The sequence below is a fragment of the Ruditapes philippinarum genome, unplaced genomic scaffold (assembly GCF_026571515.1).
Source record: "Ruditapes philippinarum isolate M1 unplaced genomic scaffold, ASM2657151v2 ctg1029_1_1_1_1, whole genome shotgun sequence".
In the NCBI taxonomy this organism is placed as follows: domain Eukaryota; kingdom Metazoa; phylum Mollusca; class Bivalvia; order Venerida; family Veneridae; genus Ruditapes; species Ruditapes philippinarum.
The window spans coordinates 189,927-216,535 of record NW_026858064.1 but is presented as its reverse complement, the minus strand read 5'-3'; the positions used below and the strand labels follow the sequence as shown (position 1 = coordinate 216,535).

Sequence of the window (26,609 nt, the reverse complement as noted above, 5' to 3'; positions counted from 1 at the left end):
AATAAAAACCAACAAATCCTTAAAGTTCTAGAATATGAAGTAAAATAATATTCACCTTAATGTATCTCCAGCCTGTCGGATTTTGTTCACTAATTGTTGATGAGTAATCTCCCCTACTTTTTCTCCATTTACAGACAAAATTACGTCCCCTGAAATCATAGAAAAAATATCACTTATTCAACCTTTATTAGAACTTTAAGTATTATAAGAACTGGTTATGCTTACCATATCACAAGGCAGTATGACATAAGTTGCCAGACCTCACATTACATATCTCATTGATTTGGAAACTTCGAGACGAAAACGAGTAGTCTGCATTTTTTACCCTTTTAAGAATTTGTATTCACTATTTTATATTCAAATCGCTTTATAGTACAATAAAATTTTCTTAAAAATTTATTACAAATTAATTTGTTTTACATTTGATAAATTGTTTCTTGAAAATAAACCCACTTGGAGTAAAACTTTAATTATATCAGATCCATCTTGCACAGATCTGGATATATTTTGTGATCAGTGTCATCATGTATGATGCCATAAACTTCATGATTAACTTCCAGAATGATGTGAGAAATGAAAGTGCCATCTCCTTAAGTGTCAAGTTCTTCATTCATAATTCAATCATATTCATAATTCATTTCATCATTGATTTTTGTAATAGTGCCACATGACTGACAGTTTATGGGGAGGGGTCAATTAGGAAACTTTCCTTCATCTGATGGGATATATAAGCAAAGGGTGACCACAGCGTAGGAGATGGTCAATCAGGGGAAGTTACCACAGTCAAATGCTACATTTTGACAATCATACATCTACAACTTATAACAAAAATCTTTTATTCCTGTTCTTTTTTTCCCTTAAGAATATTCAACTCTTATCTTAATAATAATCTCTATATACCGATTTACATCACTTTTGTTTAGGAAATAAGAAAATAATTAATTAATAGTGGTTATTGTTTTTCATTATTTACGATCATGTTTGACGTAGGTTAACTTCATGGTACAACTATACATCATCTCAGCTAAAGTAATAATGAGGGTTTACATGTACTACGTACAAGGATGTAACAGGCAAAAAATCTTTACTAACACTTAGTAACTTTAGGCATACAATAATAAACAATATTTTGTTATGACAGTATCTGTTATCAATAATAAAACTGCAATTTTTTTTTCTATCTATGATTTCTATTTTAAGTGGGCTGTGCCAAGAATAGTATTTTTTTTAAAGTGAACCTTAAAGTTAAATCACAATCTATGTACATGTATATATTCACAATGTACATTTGTATGTAATAAAATTTTGCATTTATAATGCAAATTATGCAAAATATCCTAGTTTTATCACCATAATGATATCCAATATATAAGCTGTTACCTCAAACTTAAGGTACAATATTTCCTCACAAGTTCATATCTCACCTCATGGGTCAAAGTCTGACCTCATAGGTTCTTACCTTACCAAACTTGTCAATATTTGTTGTCAACACTTATATCAGTAAATTAATTCTCTCAGCTTATGATGCAATCTCTCAGCCTGCTACCTCATAGGTACATTTATTATCTCAAAATTAAGTAGTATAGGTCTATCTCACAGGTCAATATATTTCATTACAGGTGATGAGGTCAATATATTAGCCCACATTAGTCAATATCATATCTCACATGTAAATAATCTCCTCTCAGGTCACTATATGATCACATTGTGTCAATGCGTTACCTCATGACACATATCATCTCACACTCACAGGTAAATATATATATCCTAATATAATCATACCTTACAGTTTCATAAATTATGTTTCCTCGAAGATCAGTATATTATCTAACAATTCAATGTTTTTACCTCATAGGTAAGTATATCATATATCATCTCATAGGCCAATTTATTATCTTGCAGCTGACAGGTCAATATGGTATCTCATAGGTCAACATATTACCTCACAGGTCAATATGATACCTCAAAGCTCAATATGATACCTCACAGGTCAATATAATACTTCACAGCTAGGTCAATATGATACCTCACAGGTCAATATGATACCTAACAGGTCAAAATGGTACATTAAAGATCCTGTAACACAACTTTTTTATGGTTTTAAATCATAAATATGATGCTCAAATTAAGATTTATCAATATTGTAGGTTCCAAAAAGCATTATTTACAAAGATATCACCAAATTTAACATTTCATGTTAATAAGGGAGGTAATAAAATATTTATTTTCTATAAAGTTTAAGTCAAATTTTACAATGAGAAATGAATGCACATATTTTAATGATAACATATACATATACAAAAATATTTGCAGTACATATTTTACATATTCTTCAATGTTTGAAAATTGTTTTATTTTGCAATATTATGTACACATACATGTATATAATTTCACTAAGTGTGGTTAACCACCTTGATCAAAACATACAGGAACTTTAAAGGTCAATATGATACATCACAGGTCAATATATTACCTTCAAAGTCAATATCTTATCTTAAATGTCTCTTAAGTATCTCAGACCTCAGTATATAATATTAACTAACTCATATTTTACCATAAAGGTCAATATTGAATTTATTTTACCATTCTCTTACCTCGTCTCATACCAGCAATCCAGGCCGCTCCATCAAACTCTACATAATCTACATATGTCATAATCTCTATATCATTTGTCTTTTTGTGTTTAATTCCATATGTCTGAAACAATAAATTCTTAATTAAATACTTTTCTTTTACAATCTATAAAAAACAATTTTGTCCAAATCAGATCTAAAGATAACTTATTTTTTAAAAGTTTTGTCTTAATGTCATTAACAAAATCTGTAAAGGGAGGTAATAAAATATGAAATATATGTCTTTATCCTTAAAGGGAAGTAATAAAAATATAAAAGCATGACAATCAATAAAGGGAGATAATTCAACATATTTGTATGACTGTAATGATGATCCTGAAAAGGACATAAAAACAGTGCCTTTAAAGACTTTGCAACTACAAAGAATAGAAGAAAATATTACTAAAACTGATTTTTTTTAACAAATTATTTGAAAATAATCTGATTAAATTGCCAGTATATACAAGTCTTAAACTCATAAAATTATGTGAAAACTATTAATTGGTATGGTTCCAATTACATATGGCTAAATTTCTCCATTTGCAAGGGTTGACAAATTTTCATTCCAAAAATGCTAGTTTACTGTATAAACCAGTAGTGACCTTGTGTTTAAAGTGTTTAAAGTGTCTGCCTCTCAAAAAAATGAATCGTTGGTCTGATCCCAATACCGAGGTTACTCATTTGGCAATAACAGTTCTGGCTCTTTCCAGGAAGTGAGTTCAAAGATGGTTCCAATACTCTTCAAGCTTGAAACACAAGCTTAACTAAATATGCTGAAACAAAATTTTAAGATATGAATTAAAGGAATTGAATGCAGAAAGAATTTTTGAAAAGAAGAGTACAGTATCAGTTTTATATCATAACATTTTGTACCTGTAACGTGAATCCCCAAGAGTTTTGTTTCTTTATAAGTTTCAGAGTACGTCTTTTACTGTTTTCTCCTGGATCTGTGGTTATACATTTGTCTTCATCTAGGTGGTGAAGCTCCGCCCCCACTGATGCTCTCTTTACCATTTGAGCCTTAAAAAGAAGAAAGAATATTTATAACTCTGCCCCCACTGATGCTAGCCTTAATAAAAAGAAAGAAAAATGATAACTCCGCCACCACTGATGCTCTCTTCACAATGTGAGCTTTAAAAAGAAAAAAAGAAAAGTTATAACTCCGCCCTAACTGATGCTCTCTTCACCATTTGAGCTTTAATAAGAAGCAAGAAAAGTTATAACTCCCCCCCCCACTAATGCTCATTTTACCATTTGAGTCTTAAAAAAATAAATAATAAAAGTTACATTTGTCTTCATCTAGGTGATTTCACTTGGCCCCCATTAGATAATAAAATAATTGTTTATAATCACTATGCCAACACTGATGCTATTCACTATTTGAGGTTTTACAAGACATAATCAAGATTTAAGGTACATTTTCCTAAAGAAACAAATAGATTTTCCCATCTTAAAAAAGGCAACATGACATAACATGAGGAAAATAATGAATGGAAAAAAATATTGTCATATTAAAAGTATTAAAAATGTAAAGTATTAATCTAACTTCCATACAAAATACTTAATAAGTACAACTGACTCTGTACTTGTAATTCGCACAACAAGAGGACCTTCATGGTCCTCAATCGCTCACCAGGGAATATGGTCTACATAAATTTTGACCCCAGGGCTGGTATTTGAAGAGGTCCACTACATGATGTTTCATGTGTCAGAAGAGATGATTTTTAAAGATTTTTCTTTCCGTTGCCATGGCAACCAGAGTTCTGCATGCAATAAATTGTTTTGAACAACTTTAAAAGAAGATCACCTAATGATCATCTAATGAGCAACTTTTTAGAAACTATATAACAGGTTAAAAACTTTAACAGGACACCAAAAAAGAAGTTTTCGGGAAATAAACATAAAACCATTTCTTGCATGGCATTCATAATGGACCTTTAGATATAATATTTATGGTAAAAGACAAAATTAAGTTGATATATTATAACATATTATATGTTGTTTAATAACCAGTTAAATTAAATCCTTCAAGCTAAATTTGTATAAAGGAAATCTTGTCCATTTAAGTAATTTGAAAAGGATTTTAATGACAATAAGTTTGTCTTTCAAGTGTTTATATTTTTATCCATAATTCCACTATGTGTCAGGTAATTAAAACCTGTTGGATCTTGTTACCATGAAAATTTCAGAAATAAATCTTAATGTTAGTTACACCATCTTTGTGTCACTAACACTTTAACCTACAGGCTTCTTATTTTCATCAAACGTCTTAAATTCAAACCTTGAGCTTTGTCTGAAGTGACACAGCACAAAAGAGAAGATGGTATAAAACCATTAATTAACATTGAAACGAACCAAGGTAATATTAGAATCACACACAATTCTATACAATACTATATACCTTTTCATCTAAATATGATAATATAATATCATAAGGATGACACTGAAATCAAAGGGAATGGAATTATGGATCTAAAATTAATTGTTTGGTCAATCTGAATCAATTAACCTACCTTATATGAGCCGTGCCATGACAAAAGCAACATAATGGGTTTGCGACCAGCATGGATCCAGACCAGCCTGCGCATCCACGCAATCTGATCAGGATCCATGCTGTTCGCTTACCAACCCTATTACAAGTAGAGAAACTGATAGCGAAAAGCATGGATCCATGCAGAAGCGCAGACTGGTCTGGATCCATGCTGGTCACAAATGTACTATGTTGGTTTTGTCATGACATGCCTAATATATAATATACCAAGTTTGTGATGATCCACTATGGAACGCCGTGACTGTCTTATGTTATTAATGTTTTTGCTATCTTGTGAAACGATAATATTATTTTGTCGTTTGAGCATGTTAACATACATGTGCAAATTGCATCACGTCTTGTCAAAGGAACATGCTGACTTGTACAAACAGCATGTTAACTTGTCAAATTATTATGATGACATGTGCAGACAACATGCTAACTTGTCAAAGTATCGTGATGACTTGTGCAAACAACATGTTAACTTGTCAAAGTATTATGATAACTTGTGCAAACGACATGTTAACTTGTCGAATTATTATGATGATATGTGCAAACAGCATGTTAACTTGTCAAAGCATCATGATGACTTGTGCAAACGACATGTTAACTTGTCGAATTATTATGATGATATGTGCAAACAGCATGTTAACTTGTCAAAGTGTCATGATGACTTGTGCAAATGCCATGTTAACTTGTCAAAGTTTAATGATGACTTGTGAAAACGACATGTTAACTTGTCGAATTATCGTGATGACTTGTGCAAACAGCATGTTAACTTGTCAAAGTATCATGACGACTTGTGCAAACAGCATGTTAACATGTCAAATAACCATGATGACTTGTGAAGACAACATGTGAACTTGTCAAAGTATCATGATGACTTGTGCAAATACCATGCTAACATGTAAAAATTCCATGATGACATGTGTAAACAGCATGTTAACTTGTCGAATTATCGTTATGACATGTGCATACAGCATGTTAACTTGTCCAAGTATCATGATATCTTGTGCAAACGACATGTTAACTTGTCCAAGTATAATTATGACTTGTGCAAATGCTATACTAACTTGTCAAAATTTCATGATGACATGTGCAGCCAGTATGTTAACCTGTCAGATCATCGTGATAACATGTGCAAACAACATGCTATCTTGTCCAAGTATCATGGTGACTTAATTGTGAAAATGACATGTTAACTTGTCAACATTTCATGATGACATGTGCGAACAGCATGTTAACTTGTCAATGTATCATGATGACTTGTGCAAATGCCATGTTAACTTGTCAATGTATCATGATGACTTGTGCAGACAACATGTTAATTTGTCAAAAAATCGTGATGACTTGTGCAAAACACATGTTAACTTGTTAAGGTATTATGAGCATGTCATCACAATAATTCGACAAGTTAACATGCTGTTTGCTGTCATCATGAAATCTTGACAAGTTAACATGTCGTTTGCACAAGTCATCATGATACTTTGACAAGTTAACATGTTGTCTGCACATGTCATAATGATTATTTGACAAGTTAACATGCTGTTTGAACAAGTCAGCATTGTCTTTAGACAAGAAATAATTTTATTGCACATGATAATATGCTTAAATGACAAAATAATATCATCGTTTCACAAGATAGCAAAAACATTGATAACATAAGATAGTCACGGCGTTCCATAATCCACCCACTGGATTGTCTAAAAGTGTAAACTTTGAGTTCAAAAGATGGTTTAACAATACACTGTAACTTTATGACTAAAAGAATTATTTAAGTCTTGACTGCCATGATGACTAAACAGTGTATCCATGACTAAAAAATCTTACTAAAGGATTTTTAAGTGTTATTTTATTCACTTGTTTCCTACTATGACTAAAATGTGTTGAAACCAATGGCTAAATGAGGTTGCATTCTGTAAAACATTATAATAAAAAAGCATTTTTAAAGGTCCATTCCTCTAGTAATATGTTTATGGGTGTGAACCCATGACTTAACACAATGTTTAAAGGTGTGAACACATGATAAAAGAAGGTAAACTATTTGTTCTGTTTTTTGGGGGGATTTTTTTTGTTGGTTCATTAATTACACCTTTTCATTCCTCATATCTGTGATGCTGCATGTAGAGTCAATTATAATACTAAAGCTGTTTGACTTTTAGATTAACTATCCAAAGAATTAATAAGGGACATTAGGGAGAGCTTTTGTACTCAACCTGTATTTGCATGGAATGTTATCTCCAAAACTACTATAATGAAACTTCACAGACTACTATTTTAGAGCCACATAAGTCACCAAAGTTCCATAACTCTGATATGAATTTTGACAGAATTTTGGTCCTTTATGAAACTTAAGAAAATTCTACATTATCCAGATTCTAATGTTTCACTATCAAGAACAGAGAATAATCCAGCATGCTGCATGTCCTATCAACAGCTCTTGTTTCAGAAAGAGTGCATGGATACAGCAGTTGCCCCATTTCAGGGATGTCCCAGGTTCATTAACGCCACATGTACAGCAGTATTACATCAAACCCTTGTATTGTTATCAGCGAGGTTCAAATCCTGAATTATTTAGACCGGCATGTTACCATTGGACCACATATCATTCTGTACTTTACTTGTATGTGTAACAGTTCTGTGCCTTACCTATGTTTAACAGTGTTAACTTTTAGACTTTTGGTGGCAACTGAACTTACCTGTGGAACATTTAGTAGACCAAGATGATTAAGCATATGGTCTGCATTCTTCGCTAGGTTTTGAAATATTCTCTAAAATTTATGAATGGCTTATATTCAACCTTGAAAGATCCATCTAATATCATTTAGCATGGTAATTAAGGGTTACAGATGTCTAAATGTGTTAACCATGGTAATAAGGAGTTAAGAGCTTAAAAACTGTGATAGTTACATTGTATGTATAAGAAGTATAGAGGTAAAATTCATAACAAGTATAAAACCATGACAATGAGAGTATAAAACCATGACAATGAGAAATTTAGAAATGTAAAACCATGATAATAAGAAGTTTAGAAGTGTAAAACTATGGCAAAAAGATGTTTAAAAGTTAAATACATTTCAAAAAGAAGTTTGAAGTTTAACACTATGACAATTGAGAAGTTAAATGGTATAAAACCATGACAACAAGTATAAACCCATGACAATATGAAGTTTAGAAGTGCCAAACCATGACAATAGGAAGATAAATTTGAAGATTTTTTTTTATTAAGTATTTCACTGTATTGTATTTTTCCACCTTATTGGTGGTGTACCTTTAATTGACGATTACAAACAGCTTTAAAATGATATACACCCATATATTGGATGTCAAAATTTAATTGGGGTCTATACTCATTTAATTGATTATGGATGCAAGATAGCATCAGAAAATGAAATTTCAATTAGTGTCATCAGATATATGAGATTCAAGCAGGCATCATCTATCTGGGGGATATCGCAGATTACCGCCGCTTTAAGTAATTTATATATAATCTTATTTATTCGACAGACTCTTGTTTTTTATGTTAATAGCAACTGGCTTGTTTGTAAAATTCAGCAAAATAGATCCCACCCATAATTTAGTTATTATATCAGTAATTTCAGTAAGTAAATTATTGAATGGTTTTTATAACACCAGGAATTTTTTGCCCTTTTTCGGTGGGTTTGGGCTCGGCAGGCGGGGGTGGAGTATCTTGGAATAACCTGAGTTATTGTTTGAATCTGGAAAAGAGGACATTAACAGTACTGGCATAATTGTCTTTCATCAACTAAGCTGCCACCTTTAAAGCAGTTGTAGATTTTTTTCATTATTGAATATTTGGAATTTTAAAGTGAAGACAATGTCATAGGAAAACACACTTCCTAAAAAATGTTATTTAGTATCATAAAAAATTTCTTAGTAATGGAGAAATGATACATAATGTAATTGATGATTGATTAATGCCCTCAAGTTTGATATTATATATAACTTATATATTTATGTTAATCTGATTTTTTGTCAATATCTTTTATGTCTATTTTTATCTCAAGAACAAAGATCTCAAGCAGTGACCTTATATAGAGTTTTATGTGGGTGGATATATAAACATTGTCTTCAATTAAATAAAAGGCTTAAATGACCTTCAAACTCTCAAGTACCTGTTAGTATTGATAAATCAGTAATTATTAAAAGTTTAATCGAAAATATTTTCAAAACTAAACTTGTTTAACATATTCCTAAGAGCTATATAAGTGAATCTATGTAAACATTTGAAGAGATAACACAAAAACGTTACAATCTACATGTGCCCTTGGTGACAGACATTCATAGCACAATTCATTTAATATAAACTTATCTGTTATATTTCTTAAAAGCAGTTTTTAAGTAAGGAAAAACCTTGATCAATTAATATCTGATAGTGGAGTCCTGACTTAAAAGCTATAGATTTCTTTCTTGTTTATTTCATAATCTACTTTAAAGCAGCACTGTGACCTCCATATTGATGATTTGAATAAATCTTTAATCAAACACAAAAAAAATACATTAAATTTATATAAATGCTCTAAAGCCAGGTGAATTAATTATGCAAAATAAAGTAGAATTTACTTTTCCAATCCAGGTGAATTTATTATGCAATATATGCTAGAATTAACTATTTTCCAATAAATGTGAATTATAATCAATACATGTATGCAAAATAGGACAGATTTACTATTTTCCAATCCAGGTGAATTTACTAATTTTCAAAATAGGACAGCATTTGATATTTTCCAATCCAGATGAATTTATTATTGCAAAATAGGGCATAATTTACCACTTCAAATCAATGTGAATTTATTATGCATAATAGGACAGAATAAACTGTTTTACATCAAGATGAATTAATCATGCATAATAGGACAGAATAAACTGTTTTACATCAAGATGAATTAATCATGCATAATAGGACAGAATAAACTGTTTTACATCAAGGTGAATTAATCATGCATAATAGGACAGAATAAACTGTTTTACATCAAGGTGAATTAATCATGCATAATAGGACAGAATAAACTGTTTTACATCAAGGTGAATTAATCATGCATAATAGGACAGAATAAACTGTTTTACATCAAGATGAATTAATCATGCATAATAGGACAGAATAAACTGTTTTACATCAAGATGAATTAATCATGCATAATAAGACAGAATAAACTGTTTTACATCAAGGTGAATTAATCATGCATAATAGAACAGAATAAACTGTTTTACATCAAGGTGAATTAATCATGCATAATAGGACAGAATAAACTGTTTTACATCAAGATGAATTAATCATGCATAATAGGACAGAATAAACTGTTTTACATCAAGGTGAATTAATCATGCATAATAGGACAGAATAAACTGTTTTACATCAAGGTGAATTAATCATGCATAATAGGACAGAATAAACTGTTTTACATCAAGGTGAATTAATCATGCATAATAGGACAGAATAAACTTTTTATATCAAGATGAATTTATCATGCATAATAGGACAGAATAAACTTTTTTCCAATCAAGGTGAATTTATCATGCAAATAGGTCAGAATTAACTATTCAATTTCCAGTCAAGTCAAATGTATTAATATGCAAAATAGGTCAGAATGTAGAGTTTTCATCACTTTATATTTCTAACTTGTTACATAATTATGGTGTAATTAGAGAAACTGCTACATATTCTTATATTTCTACTGATTAATTAAGTCTTAACTGACTAAAAAACATTAAACCATATACTTTGTTAGCATTTGATAACTTCTGATATTTTTTTTTAATTTTCATACAAAAATGCGGGGGTCCTGATCTGCTTGAACATATAATCTATATCATGCATTTTGCTTTAAATTTGCTGATAAGATAAGCTGAATAAATTAGAAAACTGTAAGTATATACATGTACATGTATAATAATGATATTGTATGTAGGGGGGAACTTATAATGCAAACAATTTTATTATCTTAAACATTATTAAAAACCAAATTTGATGATAAAAAAACTGCAATACATGAATTGTTTAATGTACAGTGCATAAGCAAAGTTTTAAAATTTACAGCAATTATGGGCTTATGCTCTGGTGATTTTTATATAAGTCTGAAACAGAAAGACCCCTGTATTAAAAGCAATGATAGCTGCATATTGATTAATGGCAATTTGAATACAGCCATTATTCACTACAATGTATCATTTGTTTGTATAAATTAATGTACAAACGTAAAATGAAATATCAGTTCTCTTCTCAGTATAAAAATAATTCTATGACATGAAAATGGCAGGTTTGTAATCAGAATTACAAACCCTTAAATGTAATTAACAAACAAACCACACAAACAAAAGCTGTCTGGTTAGCTCAAAAGGTAGAGCATTGGACTGTGAATCTGGCGATCTGGGTTCAATTCCCGGACAGTGCAGGTCAATTTCGTTGTGATTGATCACACCATCAATCACACTCAGACCTCTGCTCTGGCATGTACAGAAGAAACAGTTCCTTGTGAAGGCAACAAGTACTGGTAAAGTGCTTGACAGCCTGCATGGCTGAACTATAATGCTCTGGCAAATTCATTGTGGTTTTACTGTGTGATCTACAATACCACCACTATCACCACACACAAAAGAACATCCAATAATCATCTATTGAAGACAGTTTGGCTAGATGCCTTAAATTCATCTTTGCAAAACGTAATAAAATAACCAGAAGCGACAATATATAACACGCGTTAAACGCATGTGGGGTTCGAATCCTCTGGTCCACTAAGGCAACTAAATTTTTTGAATGTCTCTTTAAGCGATCATTTTTTCTCAAGATTATATTTATATGCCAAAATGTATGCAAACACAGAGCTATATTTAAATAAATAGGAAGCTATTGATGTCATACGTGTTAATTCTGTATCAGTGTTTAATTATCCCGCAAGTTCTGACATTTTTCATAAGATTTTCCAAGACCATGTTCTGCTGAATCTTTTGTATTTGACATTATCTATACATACACTGCCATGTTATCTTGAATATATACTTATACATTCTCTGAAGATGTTTGTTAGTTTTATTAGATGCACTACACATGGTCACCAGTTTAAGTTGTTGGTAAAGATGTGACATTGTCCCATTGAGTCTGTGAAAAGGGGAGTTTCATAATTTTACACACATATGCATTTATTAAAGATGGGGAAAAAAATGTTAAAAGCAAAACTCACTGGTTATTAAAGTTATTTTGTTACTTGTATAGGTCCAAAATGAAAAAAAAAGAAATAAGTTGCACATAAAACTTGGGCAAATATTGGGGTGTGGCACTTAAAAAATCAGTAATAAAGAATTTTGAAAGTTCAATTTGCTAATATTGATTTATGCTACAATAAATGTCTTAAACTAAAAGCATCTAAAATTGAGTATATTTTTGTAAGTAATGTTACAGCTGATGCCTTTTGGTTCAAATTAGGGTCTGTTAAATGATCTTAAAGTTCCTAAAACTACTACATGTATAAATTAAGTAGCCAACATTATACAAAATAACAAAAAAATAACTTGAAATCAGAAAAAGTACCAGTACCCTTGATTTTGAGTCTTTATAGGCCATGCAGTGTTCAAATTATCAAAAAGTTAATATTGGCAGTAAATAGAATATATAATCATTATATTCCTAACCTATGGTACAAATGAGTCATTTTAACTGCTAAACATTCAGAGACTTAATAGTACATTATGCTAACTGAAGCAAAAAAAATATATGTTTTTTAATAAGTGTATATCCTAAGTATGAGAGAATTACAAGATAATCCCAGGCTTAAAGTGGCACTAGTTAATACCACTGTAGCATAACATTATATCAAAGCTAAAGTTAATACACAAAAGCTATACTTAATGTTATGAAATTATTGAAATATAAAAGAAAAATGCCTTAAGGGTGGACAATTCGTTAACTATATTGAATATATCTTGTAAAACTGTGTTGAAATTATTATTTAATTTCACATATTTCTTTATATATATACATATTGTATACAAATTAAATAATCTGATAAGCAAATCAATGAAAATATCAATAAAGATTTCAATAATACCAATTAATTTGTGGCATAAATTCTATGCCAATAAAATCAATAGGGGATAATATGTGAATGATTCGAATCAGTTATTCCAAAATGATGTTGGTTTGAATCAGGACAATTTAAGATGCTGAATATTAACAAGTCCGGATGCCTGTATGTGCCTGATTTTATTCAATATTATAGTCACTTTCTACTAATAAAAAGCGGACCAGATTTTAGTAACAGATAAATATAAGTTGCATGAATTTGTGTTATAAGGACCAGTGCTAGCTGAATCCACAACTGCTTATAAATAACTTAATTACTAAATGGCAACCCCGCAATTATGAACAATAAGGAGGGGTGCATTTCAAGAGATATATACTTGAAAGAAAAAGTAAAAATAATTAATACTATGACAACTGATTGACAATAACAGATTCATACTGGTGCTTATAGAGGTCATTGCAAAGCAAAATACTTAATAATATGATAATATTCAGTACATTTAAAACAAAATTAGACCCACAAATATAAACAGCAATTAAGCCAATGTTAGTGGCAGGTTTAACTATATCAAGTTTAATTGTAAACAAAGTATGTATAGGCCATGACTTTCAATGTTTACTCTTCTTATCTGAGTACATTATGGTTGTCGATAAAATGATATCAAATGATATTGGTACATAAAGTATTGGTACAATATAATAGCCCAATAGGATATCAGGTTGATGTATAGAAAATCAGAGTTGTTAAATCAGAGCTGGGCTTTTATCAACATGAGTTTAATACATATATAATTTGTTGCTACCTTAAAGGGACTCGATCCACTGAAGTTTTTTGAAATGAGGAAACTGAAAACAAAATTTCTAGATTTGTGTACCATTTGATGCATTGTCTCTCATGTGCAAAATTTCACATCATTCCCTCAATCTATTTTCCTGGAATAATCAATTTTATTGTACAAAATAACTAAAAATGAAAAGTGTTGCAACGCTTTTCACTTGATCAGGTTATAAAGAATTACACTAAAAATCAATTTTTGATTAACTTCGAGTATATTTCTTTATTATCTGTTGAAGATTTTTTTATTTCAAGTGCATTACTTGATCTATGTAAGAATTTCAAAATCTTATGTTTTAGGCTTTGTGACCTCAGTCCTTTAAAGCTTACATTATTGTACATGGTATATATTTATTTCTTTAAAGGCCCAAATCTTCTTTTATCCAGTATCATGCTGGAAAACATGTTAAAACATCAGAATGATGCGTAAATGTGTGTACAAATTAATGAAAAGAAAAACCTGACGCTAAACTTAAATGTGACCTTTAATGTTTATTAACTTAAATCAAAATTAGAGTGGCGATTCTGCCCAAAATGATGGCTTCATTTAATCAAAAACAAAAAAGTTATTTTGTTAAGGAATATAGCCTGTCTACATTAATATAATATAGTAAGGAGTAATTTTACTTTTCTAACTTTTTATAGTTATTATTTGTTTGGGTCGTCAGACCAAACAAATAATGGTAGCGAAATTTCAGAGTCTAATGTTCTTAATTGCAAATGCCGAAAGTAGTCCACTTTTTTGAAGCGGTTACTTCCCTTTTGTATGTACACTAAAGCCGAAAAATTCAGGGGAGATCACTGCGTAAAGATGGTCAAGATTTCTAATATTGTTTTCTGGTATTTTCTGATCGAAAATAACTTAATACAAAGCGGACATTCAATCTCTGACACAGAAGTTTATGACAAACCTAACAACAAGTAGTTCTCAAAACAGCTTAAAACTAGCGATTTAAAAGAAAGAAATATTTTATTTTGTTACAAGTATCCAACAAATTACAACGCATTTAAAGTTAAACAATAGCGTTGGCTTATAGAATTGTCAATAAATGCACAATCACAAATTACGCGGATGAATATGATTTTATCAATGAAAATACTATTTTTAGCCATGTAGATTACCGAATACTACACAAACCGAGTAGTGGAATATATAGATTCTACATGTCGGACTGTTTGGGCGAGAGGATTTTCGCTAAAATATTTACTTCAATTTTAAACAACAGGTTTACCCTGAACAAAATACCTCGAAATTAATAAGGATTACAAACCTGAATGCAATGGAAGTTCTAAATTTAGAATGACTTGATATTATTCAGACGTTCTGTGTATAACTTCTCCGTGGTACGGTGGTAACACGCTCGCTTAGTGAGTGAGAGGTCTCGAGTTCGAATCCCAGTCGAGGAAACTTTTTTTTGTTAAATTCTTTTTTTAATTGTTTTTGTTAAGGAAGTAGCCATGATTTACAAGGATAAAGTGTGGCTGTCGTAAAAAAAGTACATAAATGATTTTTTGATGCAACTCTAGTTATGCAGAATTCCGTATGTGCCTTACAAAATGAATTATAATACATAAAAATAAACTTATACAGGAAAATGCATACAGATATACAGTACGATTTAGATTGCAAAGATCAGAAAATACCAAAGAACTTGAAGCCCTTTGATTCTTTATAAATATACATGCTTATAGTAAGCTTCAGGATTATTTACATCTGTGTTAAACAACAGTTAAAAGTCGTTACAAGCCCTAATTTAGAATAATATGGTTTTCTTCAGGCCGTTCACATATAAATTTAACCGTGGCTGAAGGGTTTTCGGGCTCGCTTAGGAAGCGAGAGGTCTGGAGTTCAAATCCCAGTAAAGGTAACTCATTTTTTTAAATTGTTAAAGTCAAATAAACATTGGATTGAATATCAGTGTTGCAATTAGTCTTATAGCCAATTTACTACAATTAAAACGCTGGAAAGCATTGGTGGCACTAAACATATAATCTCACAACCTGCACCTTTCTTACATTCTGAGACCCAAACAAATTCAGCGCCTTCTGTGCTTTGATATATTACATGCAATAGCAATTTCTGAGCATTTACTTCATGTTACAATTTGAGAAACATGATTATACATTGGATTGTACAGTATTTTTTATCAGTATCATTGATATATCCATATTTATGCCTCTTATAATGTGAATAGATGATTAAAAAGAATTAATTATGAACCTACCCCACTTTGATTAGTCAACCACTTGGCTTGGTAAAAAGCAGGTTTATCCATTAAAGTGTGCAACATTGTTTACGTCTGTAAATTTGTTTTTTGTTGTTTTTTTTCTTTAATTTTTTTTCTTTTTGTGTAAAACAAAGATGCACCAACACTTTTCTGCACTAACAGAGAGATAGGATAAAAAAAAAACAATACAATATGCTGGTGATTATTTATTCATATAGCCCGGTAATGTGACCAAATAGTGCAATAAATCATGGTATTGACACCTTAATGTCAATATTTATACAGTCATATTACAATTATAACTAACACATATAATACAATTAGCCGAACAACAATCTCAAGTAATTATTATCATATTGTAAGCAATTAATCTATAAGCACAGCAAAAAGGACAACAACAAAAATAACATTAAAGAAATCGCTTTGCCAGGCCTTGACTTAAAATTATCTTTGTTTTGGCCATGACTCGACCTATATTTTCTGAGTAAAATAGGGTGCAGTAAAGTTGGAAAAATACTATTTTTATCCATAAATTTTTTTCTATCTAAAATTACATGAATTTGAAAAAAAAGGCATGAATGCTTAGTATCTGCTTAAAATTTTTAATCAAAGTTTCATTGTTTTATATAACATATATCCCAGCACATACAACACAGAAATATGAGAAAGATAAAAAGATGTGATTCTCGTTGACTGACTAACTGCTTACTTGTTGAAGAAATAACTATTTAGAAGTCTTCAGAAGAGATGTTTCGAAGAAATGAGGTTTTTGCTTTACAGAGGTTTTTGCTTTACACAGGTTTGGTCCATTAGAAGGTACACTATAATTCTTACCTTTGACATAAATTTTAAACATTTGATGTACATTTTGACTGCTGCATAAGCATATGTTTTCATTATTACGATTAATTTAGCACTTACGGCAAAATGAACAAATTTGTAGCTGTGGTTTGAAATAAATGCATTTTAAGCAAAATTGAATAAATTTGAGACACGTTTCATCATACAATTGCCCCTAGCTCCAAATCTATAACTCCCGGCCAATACCCCTGTTACAAAACTAATATTTTAGCAAATTTATTTCCGTATAATTTTCTGCATTGCATCTAATAATGCAGTGACCCCTGCAGTCACACAAAGCTATTGCAAGCTCACAAAACTGACGGATCACGTCACATCCAACAAATTTAATTACTTTTATTTCATCATGCATAATATACAGTTGTTGCACATTTTTGTGACATAAGCACACACTTAAGAATTCCTGCATCATTAATTCTTAATAACTGTAGCAAATTAAAATACTGTACTCACAAAAAATAAGACATTTACATAGATGGATGGATATATGTTATTGAAATTTTAAGCCTTTACTGCTTAAAATTTGCATAGTTAGATAAAATATTTTATTACAGTTTTTACATTGGTATTTTAATACTAAATTAAATCCTGGATGCAATTACATTCAGTCAAAATTTTATGACTTAGACAACTCCCTTTTTTATACGTAATTCATATAATTTTCTATTATGTATATTTTGTATATAATTTAAAGGTGTACACAATAAACTTTCAAGAACCATTGATAGAACATATACAGGCACCAGTCCTGGTGTTACTTGAATGCCCTCGAAATACTTGGTGCCAATTTAAGGGATAGATCATCACCTTAGTGCAGTAATAGGTTAACTCCTATTAAACTATATAAGGAGTTAATCTGTTACTGCAGCCACTTAGGTGACAAGACAGGCCTTATAATAGTAAAATGTCTGCCTCTTAACCTGAAAGAGCTTGGAAAAGTTTGTCATAATTAACCTCCGACCTAAAATGGCCCCAACCGTTAAGTAAGGGCTGTAACCCTGGACCGGTAGGTTTAAAATGGCAGAAACCTTAATCACTTAGCCATTACTTACTTTAATTGATACAATGTATATTAAAATGTTGAAATTTGATATTCATATAAACAATATTTGATAATTTGTACTTTAATTAGGCCACTGGTTATTTTCGTGTTGAAATTTGATATGCACTATATATGAAAAATAAAGAATAAACGATAATAAAGGTACTAAATATATTAATATTTACCCTATCAAATCAAACCACTGATCAGTTTCATTAAGTAAATATTTTAAAGGCACATTGATAATGCTTCAGATACGAATAATGTTTTCCTTTTTAAGAATTAAAGGCAAATATTGGTTGTATAATGTTTAAATGTTGGTTTTAAATAAACAGAGCAAGTTATATCCTTTTAACTTGTAAAAAGTTAGCACTAAATGTAAAACTGTTTGTCATTAAATGTAGCCAAATGTAAACAAAATGGTATATTGACTTCCATACAAAATACTGAATCATGTATAACTGTATTAATTGCCACACCCAATGCAACTGAAGTAAAAATAGATGTGGTAATTGGTCAATGAGTAAGTTTTTGGAAACTATTTGCAGGATACCATAAATTGAAAGGTTTTTAGAAATGAAATAGGGGCATTTCTAGGGCTTAATGGGCTTCTTAGTCTCAGATACTGATTATGATAATGTGACAAATTAATTGTACTATACTTGTTGATATACCATAATATAATTCAGCTGTATTAAAGCCCTTATGTGCATTGCATTGCATTGCTTTTAAAATCTGGGGCATGACAAAAAAATTGTTTTTAAATTAATATAATAAGTTAAGTATTCCTTTGATTTGTAAATATATTTATAAAAGAGTTTTCATTTAAGGGAATATTTATCTATGATTTTTCACACATTACAGTCTTTAAGTAATTTTAATGTTTATAAAAAAAGAAGATTTTTTTTTTTAATTTTTAATTTATAATATAGTTGTGGGCAGGAGGTTTATTGGGATATTTACATGTGTATTTGGGGGAGCATCTATACAGGGGTATACGGTATGTCTGTTTTTAGCAGGAACTATATAAAGCTTCGTGTCTTGCATGTCTTGAAAGATTGATTTTGCTAACTGACTATACCTGGTATAATGTCAATCGGCATGCATTAGTTTAATTAAAGAAAGACAACGTACAGGCCATTGACATGCTAAATTATACATAAGCTGATTTTTTTTCTTGTTTACTTATAAATATAGCCGTTTTATACTATCATTAGATTTCTGTTATTCAACTTCACTGTTGTTGTTTAAGCAAATCAAAATTCGAAAAATTTATTTTCGATATTGTAAAGGGTTATATAATATAACCTGTCACAATTTATATATCTTTATGACTTATAATAAATATTTTATATTATACAGTATTTTTCTATTATTTATTTATTTATGTACCCTGAAGAAGGCTATTGACAGCCGACACATTGGTATATTAAAGGCTTCAGGAATTTCTATTTAACTTCTTATTCTTTACTACCAGTATTTATATTATACAGTAATAAATTCAACAAAATTCAAGAGTTTGTTACATTTGTATTATAAGAAAATATATCAATATCAAGATTAAATATTGATAGTGTGCTTAATTTCCTTAAGAGTAATTTTTCACTTCTGTACACCAGGAAATAGGCAATTGTTACAAGCTGATGAAAAATATGACTTGAAAACAATGGGTCTTTAATTTTTTTTTAAAACATGTATTCATTTGTCGGTCAATCCACACACAATGTATCTAATGTTAAGCTGGACTCAAGTAAGTTAATGAAGGACTCTGACCAAAAATAACACCTATTTACTTGTTATTCTTTTACTATAATCATACCATAAAATTTATAATGTGCCATAATGCTGGTACAGTGCAACCTTTGCAGAACAACCCTTTATAAAGCAATTACCTCTTTATAACAACACAATGAGTGCATCCCAAAGTAAGACTAATTCACAATAATTTTAACCTCTCTTAAACAACCACTCTCAGCAATAACCAAAATGTTTGTCTCCCAAAGGGTGTAAATATGACGAGGTTTTACTGTAACTTTATAAGAAAGATTTCAAAAGATTTTGAGCCAAAACTTCACAAACTTAAATAGATACATACTACTTACAATAAGATGAAAGATTAACATGAATTGACTGTGACTAATATATGTAAACTAATATAATACATTATAGAAACATTCACTTACAGGCAGAATTAATTGCGACAAAGCTGCCGCCAAGTTATTCAGAGGGTCTGACTTGTGTCACAGGCTGAGAAAAATGTGGAGCCTGACTGAGACTTGAACCTGGGATCCTTTGAATAGTTCGTTATGCAGCTCTACCGACTGAGCTTTCCGGCCACTTACACACTTTCTCCCCTAAGTATCGAACACTTCTTAAACGTGACATACTCCCCTGCTATATTAATTGACATTTATCCTTGAATATCTCTGGGTTACGCAGAGCAATTGATATGAGTTAAACACTGAGCTATATGCAGTCACATTAATTCTCATGTTGGGTGCCAAATGTCACAGGGTGAGAAAAATGAGCAGTTTGATCGGGACTCAAACCTGGGACCCCCGGAATTCTCAGTTTCGCTGCTCTACCAACTGAGCTATCTGGCTGCTTACAGTCTGTGACTTTCTCCCCTTAATAACGAACAGTTCAGGATTTTAAAAAATTGTCAGATAGTACAATTTTCTCATCCTTCAATGAGATTTATGATTTTAGATGGAGTATAAATTTTCTTGGGTTTGTAACTTTAAACCTACACTTTATTTTGTAAAAGTTTGTTAAAATGCTACCTCCCTAAAATAGCTCAAATTTCATAAACATCCTGGTTCACCATGTAATATTTTGAAAAGTAATAATTTTAATAATACCCTAAGAATGAAATATGATTTTCGAGTTTGTTATTAAAGCCGCAAAAGTACATGACTGTGCATGCAGCCTCCAGATTAGCCAAAATTACCGGTATTCAAGAAAATCAAACTTGAGAAAAATGTATTTTAGGAAAAGTAAAAATATTCACAATTTAAGTAATGATTTACATGTTATGTGCAATTAATTGCAGTATTTATCATTTATATCAAATTTTCTATTCAGTAACTAACGCAGAATAATTAGGCCTTTTTTTTTTGCAATTTTTGGCCTTTATTTGGTAATTTACATGGGTTTAAATTAAGTGCTGTTTTGCTTTGTGTAAGTTGTTTTTTTGTTCACTTTACAATATTTTAACTTTTGAATATATTTCAAAATTTTCATGAAAATTAGCATGAATCTGCTTTAAGAGGTTTTGCTGCTTTAAAATGAGAGCTTTAATATGTTAAAGATAAATGATATAAATTACTGCAAGGGGTAGTGTCTTAGAATTCTTAAAACATTTATTTAAATGTGAAAACTTCAAGATTTAATACACCCCAGGGAACCACAAAATTTCCAAAATCGTATTTACTTACTTAGATAAAATATAACATATATAATACATAAAGATGAAAATAATGGAAATTCATATGAAATATCTTTATATATTACCAACAATCAATATCTATGACCGCATGAATTTCATTCATTTTTAATCACCAATTATTTCTATTTAAGTGTACTTAAATGTAAGAGTATGTTAAGCTGAACTACAGTATAGGGGAATTTCAGCCAATGGCTTATAAGCTAGTAATTGCCATGGTAGTCTATGGTAATTTCATGTTTGCACTAAGATCTCTGTATATTTCAATCCTATCTGTTTCTAATTAACAAGCGACCCAACACTCACTGACACTCACAGTTTCAAATTTTCAAAAAGTGTGCCAACTATGACCTTTTACCAAAAAGCATTTAACATAATAAGACATAAAGTCATTAACGCAGTATGCATGTTAAATAAAGTATAAAAATCATTAAATGCGTGTGTTAATATCTGTATTTAAAATTAATGAGATAAACGCATGACATTTCAAAATTTTATTGATTTGAAAGATTATAAATTACACCTGAGAACAAAATGGGTATTTAATACTGGCTATATTATTATATTATATAATACATAGCTTTGGCTATAATATAATAAATAGTTTTATGTCCATGATAATACCATAAAACTTCTCCATGATATAATCTAGATAATTCTGAATAAGTCTTTTATTTATTATTGTTTTTATTAGATTAATTTTAGAGTCACTGCATATGACTTTAAACCAATTTTTATTTAGGCAGCCCGGTGCTGAATTTTATTTTCTTAATTCTATGTACTTCTCTGACTTAAAGTCTGGACAGCAAATCTCTACCGGATCAAGGAGACAATCATACCAGTCTTATTACAGCCAGGGAAATAGTACACAGAATGTACACAGGAGGAACATGTATGATGTCAGTATACCAGAGAAATAGTACACAGAATGTACACAGGAGAAACATGTATGTTGTCAGTACACCAGAGAAATAGTACACAGAATGTACACAGGAGAAACATGTATGTTGTCAGTATACCAGAGAAATAGTACACAGAATGTACACAGGAGGAACATGTATGTTGTCAGTACACCAGGGAAATAGTACACAGAATGTACACAGGAGGAACATGTATGTTGTCAGTACACCAGAGAAATAGTACACAGAATGTACACAGGAGAAACATGTATGTTGTCAGTACACCAGAGAAATAGTACACAGAATGTACACAGGAGGGACATGTATGTTGTCAGTATACCAGAGAAATAGTACACAGAATGTACACAGGAGCAACAAGTATGTTGACAGTACACCACTGAAATAGTACACAGAATGTACACAGGAGGAACAAGTATGTTGTCAGTACACCAGGGAAATAGTACACAGAATGTACACAGGAGGAACAAGTATGCTTTTAGTATAACAGAGAAATAGTACACAGAATGTACACAGGAGCAACAAGTATGTTGACAGTACACAACGGAAATAGTACACAGAATGTACACAGGAGCAACAAGTATGTTGACAGTACACAACGGAAATAGTACACAGAATGTAAACAGGAGGAACAAGTATGTTGTCAGTACACCAGGGAAATAGTACACAGAATGTACACAGAAGGAACAAGTATGTTGTCAGTACACCAGAGAAATAGTACACAGAATGTACACAGGAGGAACAAGTATGTTGTCAGTATACCAGAGAAATAGTACACAGAATGTACACAGGAGCAACAAGTATGTTGACAGTATACCACGGAAATAGTACACAGAATGTACACAGGAGGAACAAGTATGTTGTCAGTACACCAGAGAAATAGTACACAGAATGTACACAGGAGGAACAAGTATGTTGTCAGTACACCAGGGAAATAGTACACAGAATGTACACAGGAGGAACAAGTATGCTGTTAGTATAACAGAGAAATAGTACACAGAATGTACACAGGAGCAACAAGTATGTTGTCAGTACACAACGGAAATAGTACACAGAATGTACACAGGAGCAACAAGTATGTTGACAGTACACAACGGAAATAGTACACAGAATGTACACAGGAGGAACAAGTATGTTATCAGTACACCTGGGAAATAGTACACAGAATGTACATAAACAGTTCACAGAATATACACAGCACATACACATTTCACACAGGGGTGTGTCTGTCTACAGTGAAACAAAATGCATGCTTCCAGTGTTCCAGTATATTTGCATCTTTAAGTTAAACCTGGTCTCAACCTCCATCGTCCCTTTTTTGTGTACTATTTTATGGTACATCCATTATGAAGGCCACTAATTATGTGCATAATTTCTGAGATATTGTGGCTTTCTCCATTTTATTAATGGGATGGTTGAAAATGAAACCATTCAGATGATACCTGTTAATGAATGATAGTACCTAGTATCATACTGTTCCTGCCAACAGTTATTTTCACATACTTCAACAGCTGATTATCATGTCATGATGCCACCCTTTTTTTATTTTGCAACCTATTTTCCAGCTATTTTGAGAAAAGGCCCAAGAAGCTGGAAAAGGCCCCTGGCATAATAGGGAAAAATTACTTAATATTTTGGGAAATTTAAGAAATTTTAGCAAGTTGAAAATGTAACTTACACATGACTTATAAAGGTCTTTTAACATGTGTATGATCATGTAACATGTCACTTCTGTTAAGAAACAAGTCAAAACAAATAAAAAAGTTGAAACAGTTTGATTTTTTTTTTGTATTGTAATCATTTGGCAATTTTTTAAAATCATACCTAAATTTAATTGTATTTTAATATTCCATAATTACAAAATTATTTTTTTTACAGAAATTGCTCTCTGATTAAAAAAAACTAAATCCAATGTTTCTTAAATATCAATTTTTATTTTTTTTTAAATTAAGAGTTAGTAAGCTTTTAGGCCTACAATTTATTTTGTTCTCCAGTGTAGATATAATCCGCCCCCTTCTTGTCGCGTGCAGACGATATTAATTTTGTAAACAATTAAATCAACTTACTTTGCCCTTCATTTTCTTCCTCGTTCGAACTGTATACTCCATCTAAAAATATTTTATTCCATTTAATTTGTCATTTTAATTTTTACTCCTTAATTTGATCTTCAAAACAACCGTATAAGTAAACACTGTTGACAGCTGTATATTGAAACGTTCGCGAGCTGATACGACCTTTGACCCAAACAAGCTAACAGCTTTATAGTTCGGATAACTCTGCTTTTAAAACAACAATATCAGCCTACAAAGTTGCCGCCCTTATAATGATGTTTTACTAAATGGTAATGTATTACTATAAAGTTAATATCTGCTTCTAAAATTGTAAAGAAAGTACTTCCAAAACACATGTACCTGAATTAATGAATCTACTTGACAATTTTAAACGATTGTGTTTCTAAATATCATTTTCATATACAGTATATAGCTTTGATTTCATTATTCCATCATTTATTGGTGAGCTCACGTGATGAATCTGTCCTACATTTAGTTACTTGTTTGATTCTGTACCAAGTGCGTTTGCGGTGGTCAGTGCTGCTGGAATTATGATTTGAGCCGCGCCACGACAAAACCAACATAGTGCGTTTGCGACCAGCATCCACGCAGTCTGATCAGGATCCATGCTGTTCGCTATTAGTTTAGGGTTGGTAAGCGAACAGCATGGATCCTGATCAGACTGCGCGGATGCGCAGGCTGGTCTGGATCCATGCTGGTCGCAAACGCACTTTGTTGGTTTTGTCATGACGGGGCTCATTTTTGTTCTTTTTTTTCTGAGCTTAAATAATATTTTATTAAGTCTCCCAATTGGGTTTTTAAAAACCCCGGATGAAAAAAGCAGTTTTTAAAAAAAAGGAAGTTCCCCCATAATTTGTTAAAACTTTAAGTTTCATAAAAAACGTATATCGAAATGAAAAGAAATGGGAAATGTATATACTTGAAAAATGTTTTAAAAGGGTTAATCTACATCACAAAATTTTTTTGTATAAAAGGAAACTTTATTTGGGGGATGAAATTAAAAACATTTTATCAGAATGGCAGAAAGATTGTTTTTATTTTTTTAAAAACCCCCTAGAAAATTCAAGTTACAAATTTTTAAATATCAAAGGAATTTTCCCCGAAATTGGAAATTAGTAAAATCAAAAAGTTTTTAAAACCGAAAATTTCAGTAAATTATTTTCTCAAAACTTTTAAAAGAAAACTGAAACCCAAAACCCAGTTTCCCTTTTTAAAAGCAAAATTTAAAGAAAAAAAAATTATAATAAAAAAAACCTTTTTTAAAACCCGGGAAAAAAATAAAGGCTGTTTAAAATTTTTTTTTAATTTAAAAATTTTGGGAATAATTTAAATTATTTTTTAACCAAACTTTTTCAAGGAAAAAAAGGTTGGGGTAAGGCCGGGAGAGGAAAAGGAGGGGGGGGGATTAAATGTTTTAGGAGGTTGATTTGGGAGATGGAAATCAGGGAATTTTTTTTTTTAGGTTTAAAAATCACCCCAAAAAAATAAGCAACGTTTTTAAAACAATGACAGAATTTTTTCCCGAAAATAGTATTATCAATTTTTTTTTGGGGGAATAAATTTAACTATTTTTTGTAACTGCCCGAATGTTTAAAAAATTTTAAGTAAAGAAGTATGATTGACTTATTTAATTTTTGGTTTCAAACGGGAAAATTAGTAACCAATACCATATATGAAAATTATAGATGAACGGCCAAAAAATAGGCCAGACATAATTTGTTGAAAACGATCAGTTACATGAGTTGTGGGCGGGAGACAAAAAACAAGATGTGTTTGTTTGTTTTACCCAGTCGGCTTTAAGGGCTATACTTCATTACTTCATTACTTTAAGTTTTTGATATGCATGCATGTAAAACAGGTGAATAAATTTAAAATTTTACGATCGGCAATCTCTAAACTTCGGAATTATTTGATGAGTCAATAGTCGAGGTGTTCCGATTAAAAAAAAGTTTAATAATATAAATGAATTGAATTAATTAGTCTTTAAAATACATTCATTTCAGCCAGTGGTTAAGAGATAATTGGTGCC

The 26,609-nt window shown here is 30.8% G+C and overlaps 1 protein-coding gene across 1 annotated transcript; it reads right to left on the bottom strand.

Annotated features, from left to right (window-relative positions):
* On the bottom strand, window positions 1-24,755 carry LOC132751980 (SH3 and multiple ankyrin repeat domains protein 2-like). Its single transcript, XM_060742213.1, has 4 exons — window positions 24,575-24,755; window positions 3,486-3,632; window positions 2,595-2,697; window positions 1-149 (listed from the first exon to the last, which is right to left on the bottom strand). Exons 1-4 carry the CDS (start codon window positions 24,614-24,616, stop codon window positions 52-54), a joined length of 390 nt encoding a protein of 129 aa, XP_060598196.1. The 5' UTR covers window positions 24,617-24,755; the 3' UTR covers window positions 1-51.
* Window positions 24,756-26,609: the final 1,854 nt, after the last annotated feature.

Coding starts and splice junctions, on each gene's coding strand:
- LOC132751980 (XM_060742213.1), bottom strand. CDS start 24,616: ATGGAGTATACAGTTCGAACGAGGAAGAAAATGAAGGGCAAA. Junction 2,698..3,485: donor CTTGGGGATTCACGTTACAG/GTACAAAATGTT, acceptor TTATTGTTTCAG/ACATATGGAATTAAACACAA. Junction 150..2,594: donor GATTGCTGGTATGAGACGAG/GTAAGAGAATGG, acceptor CTATGATTTCAG/GGGACGTAATTTTGTCTGTA.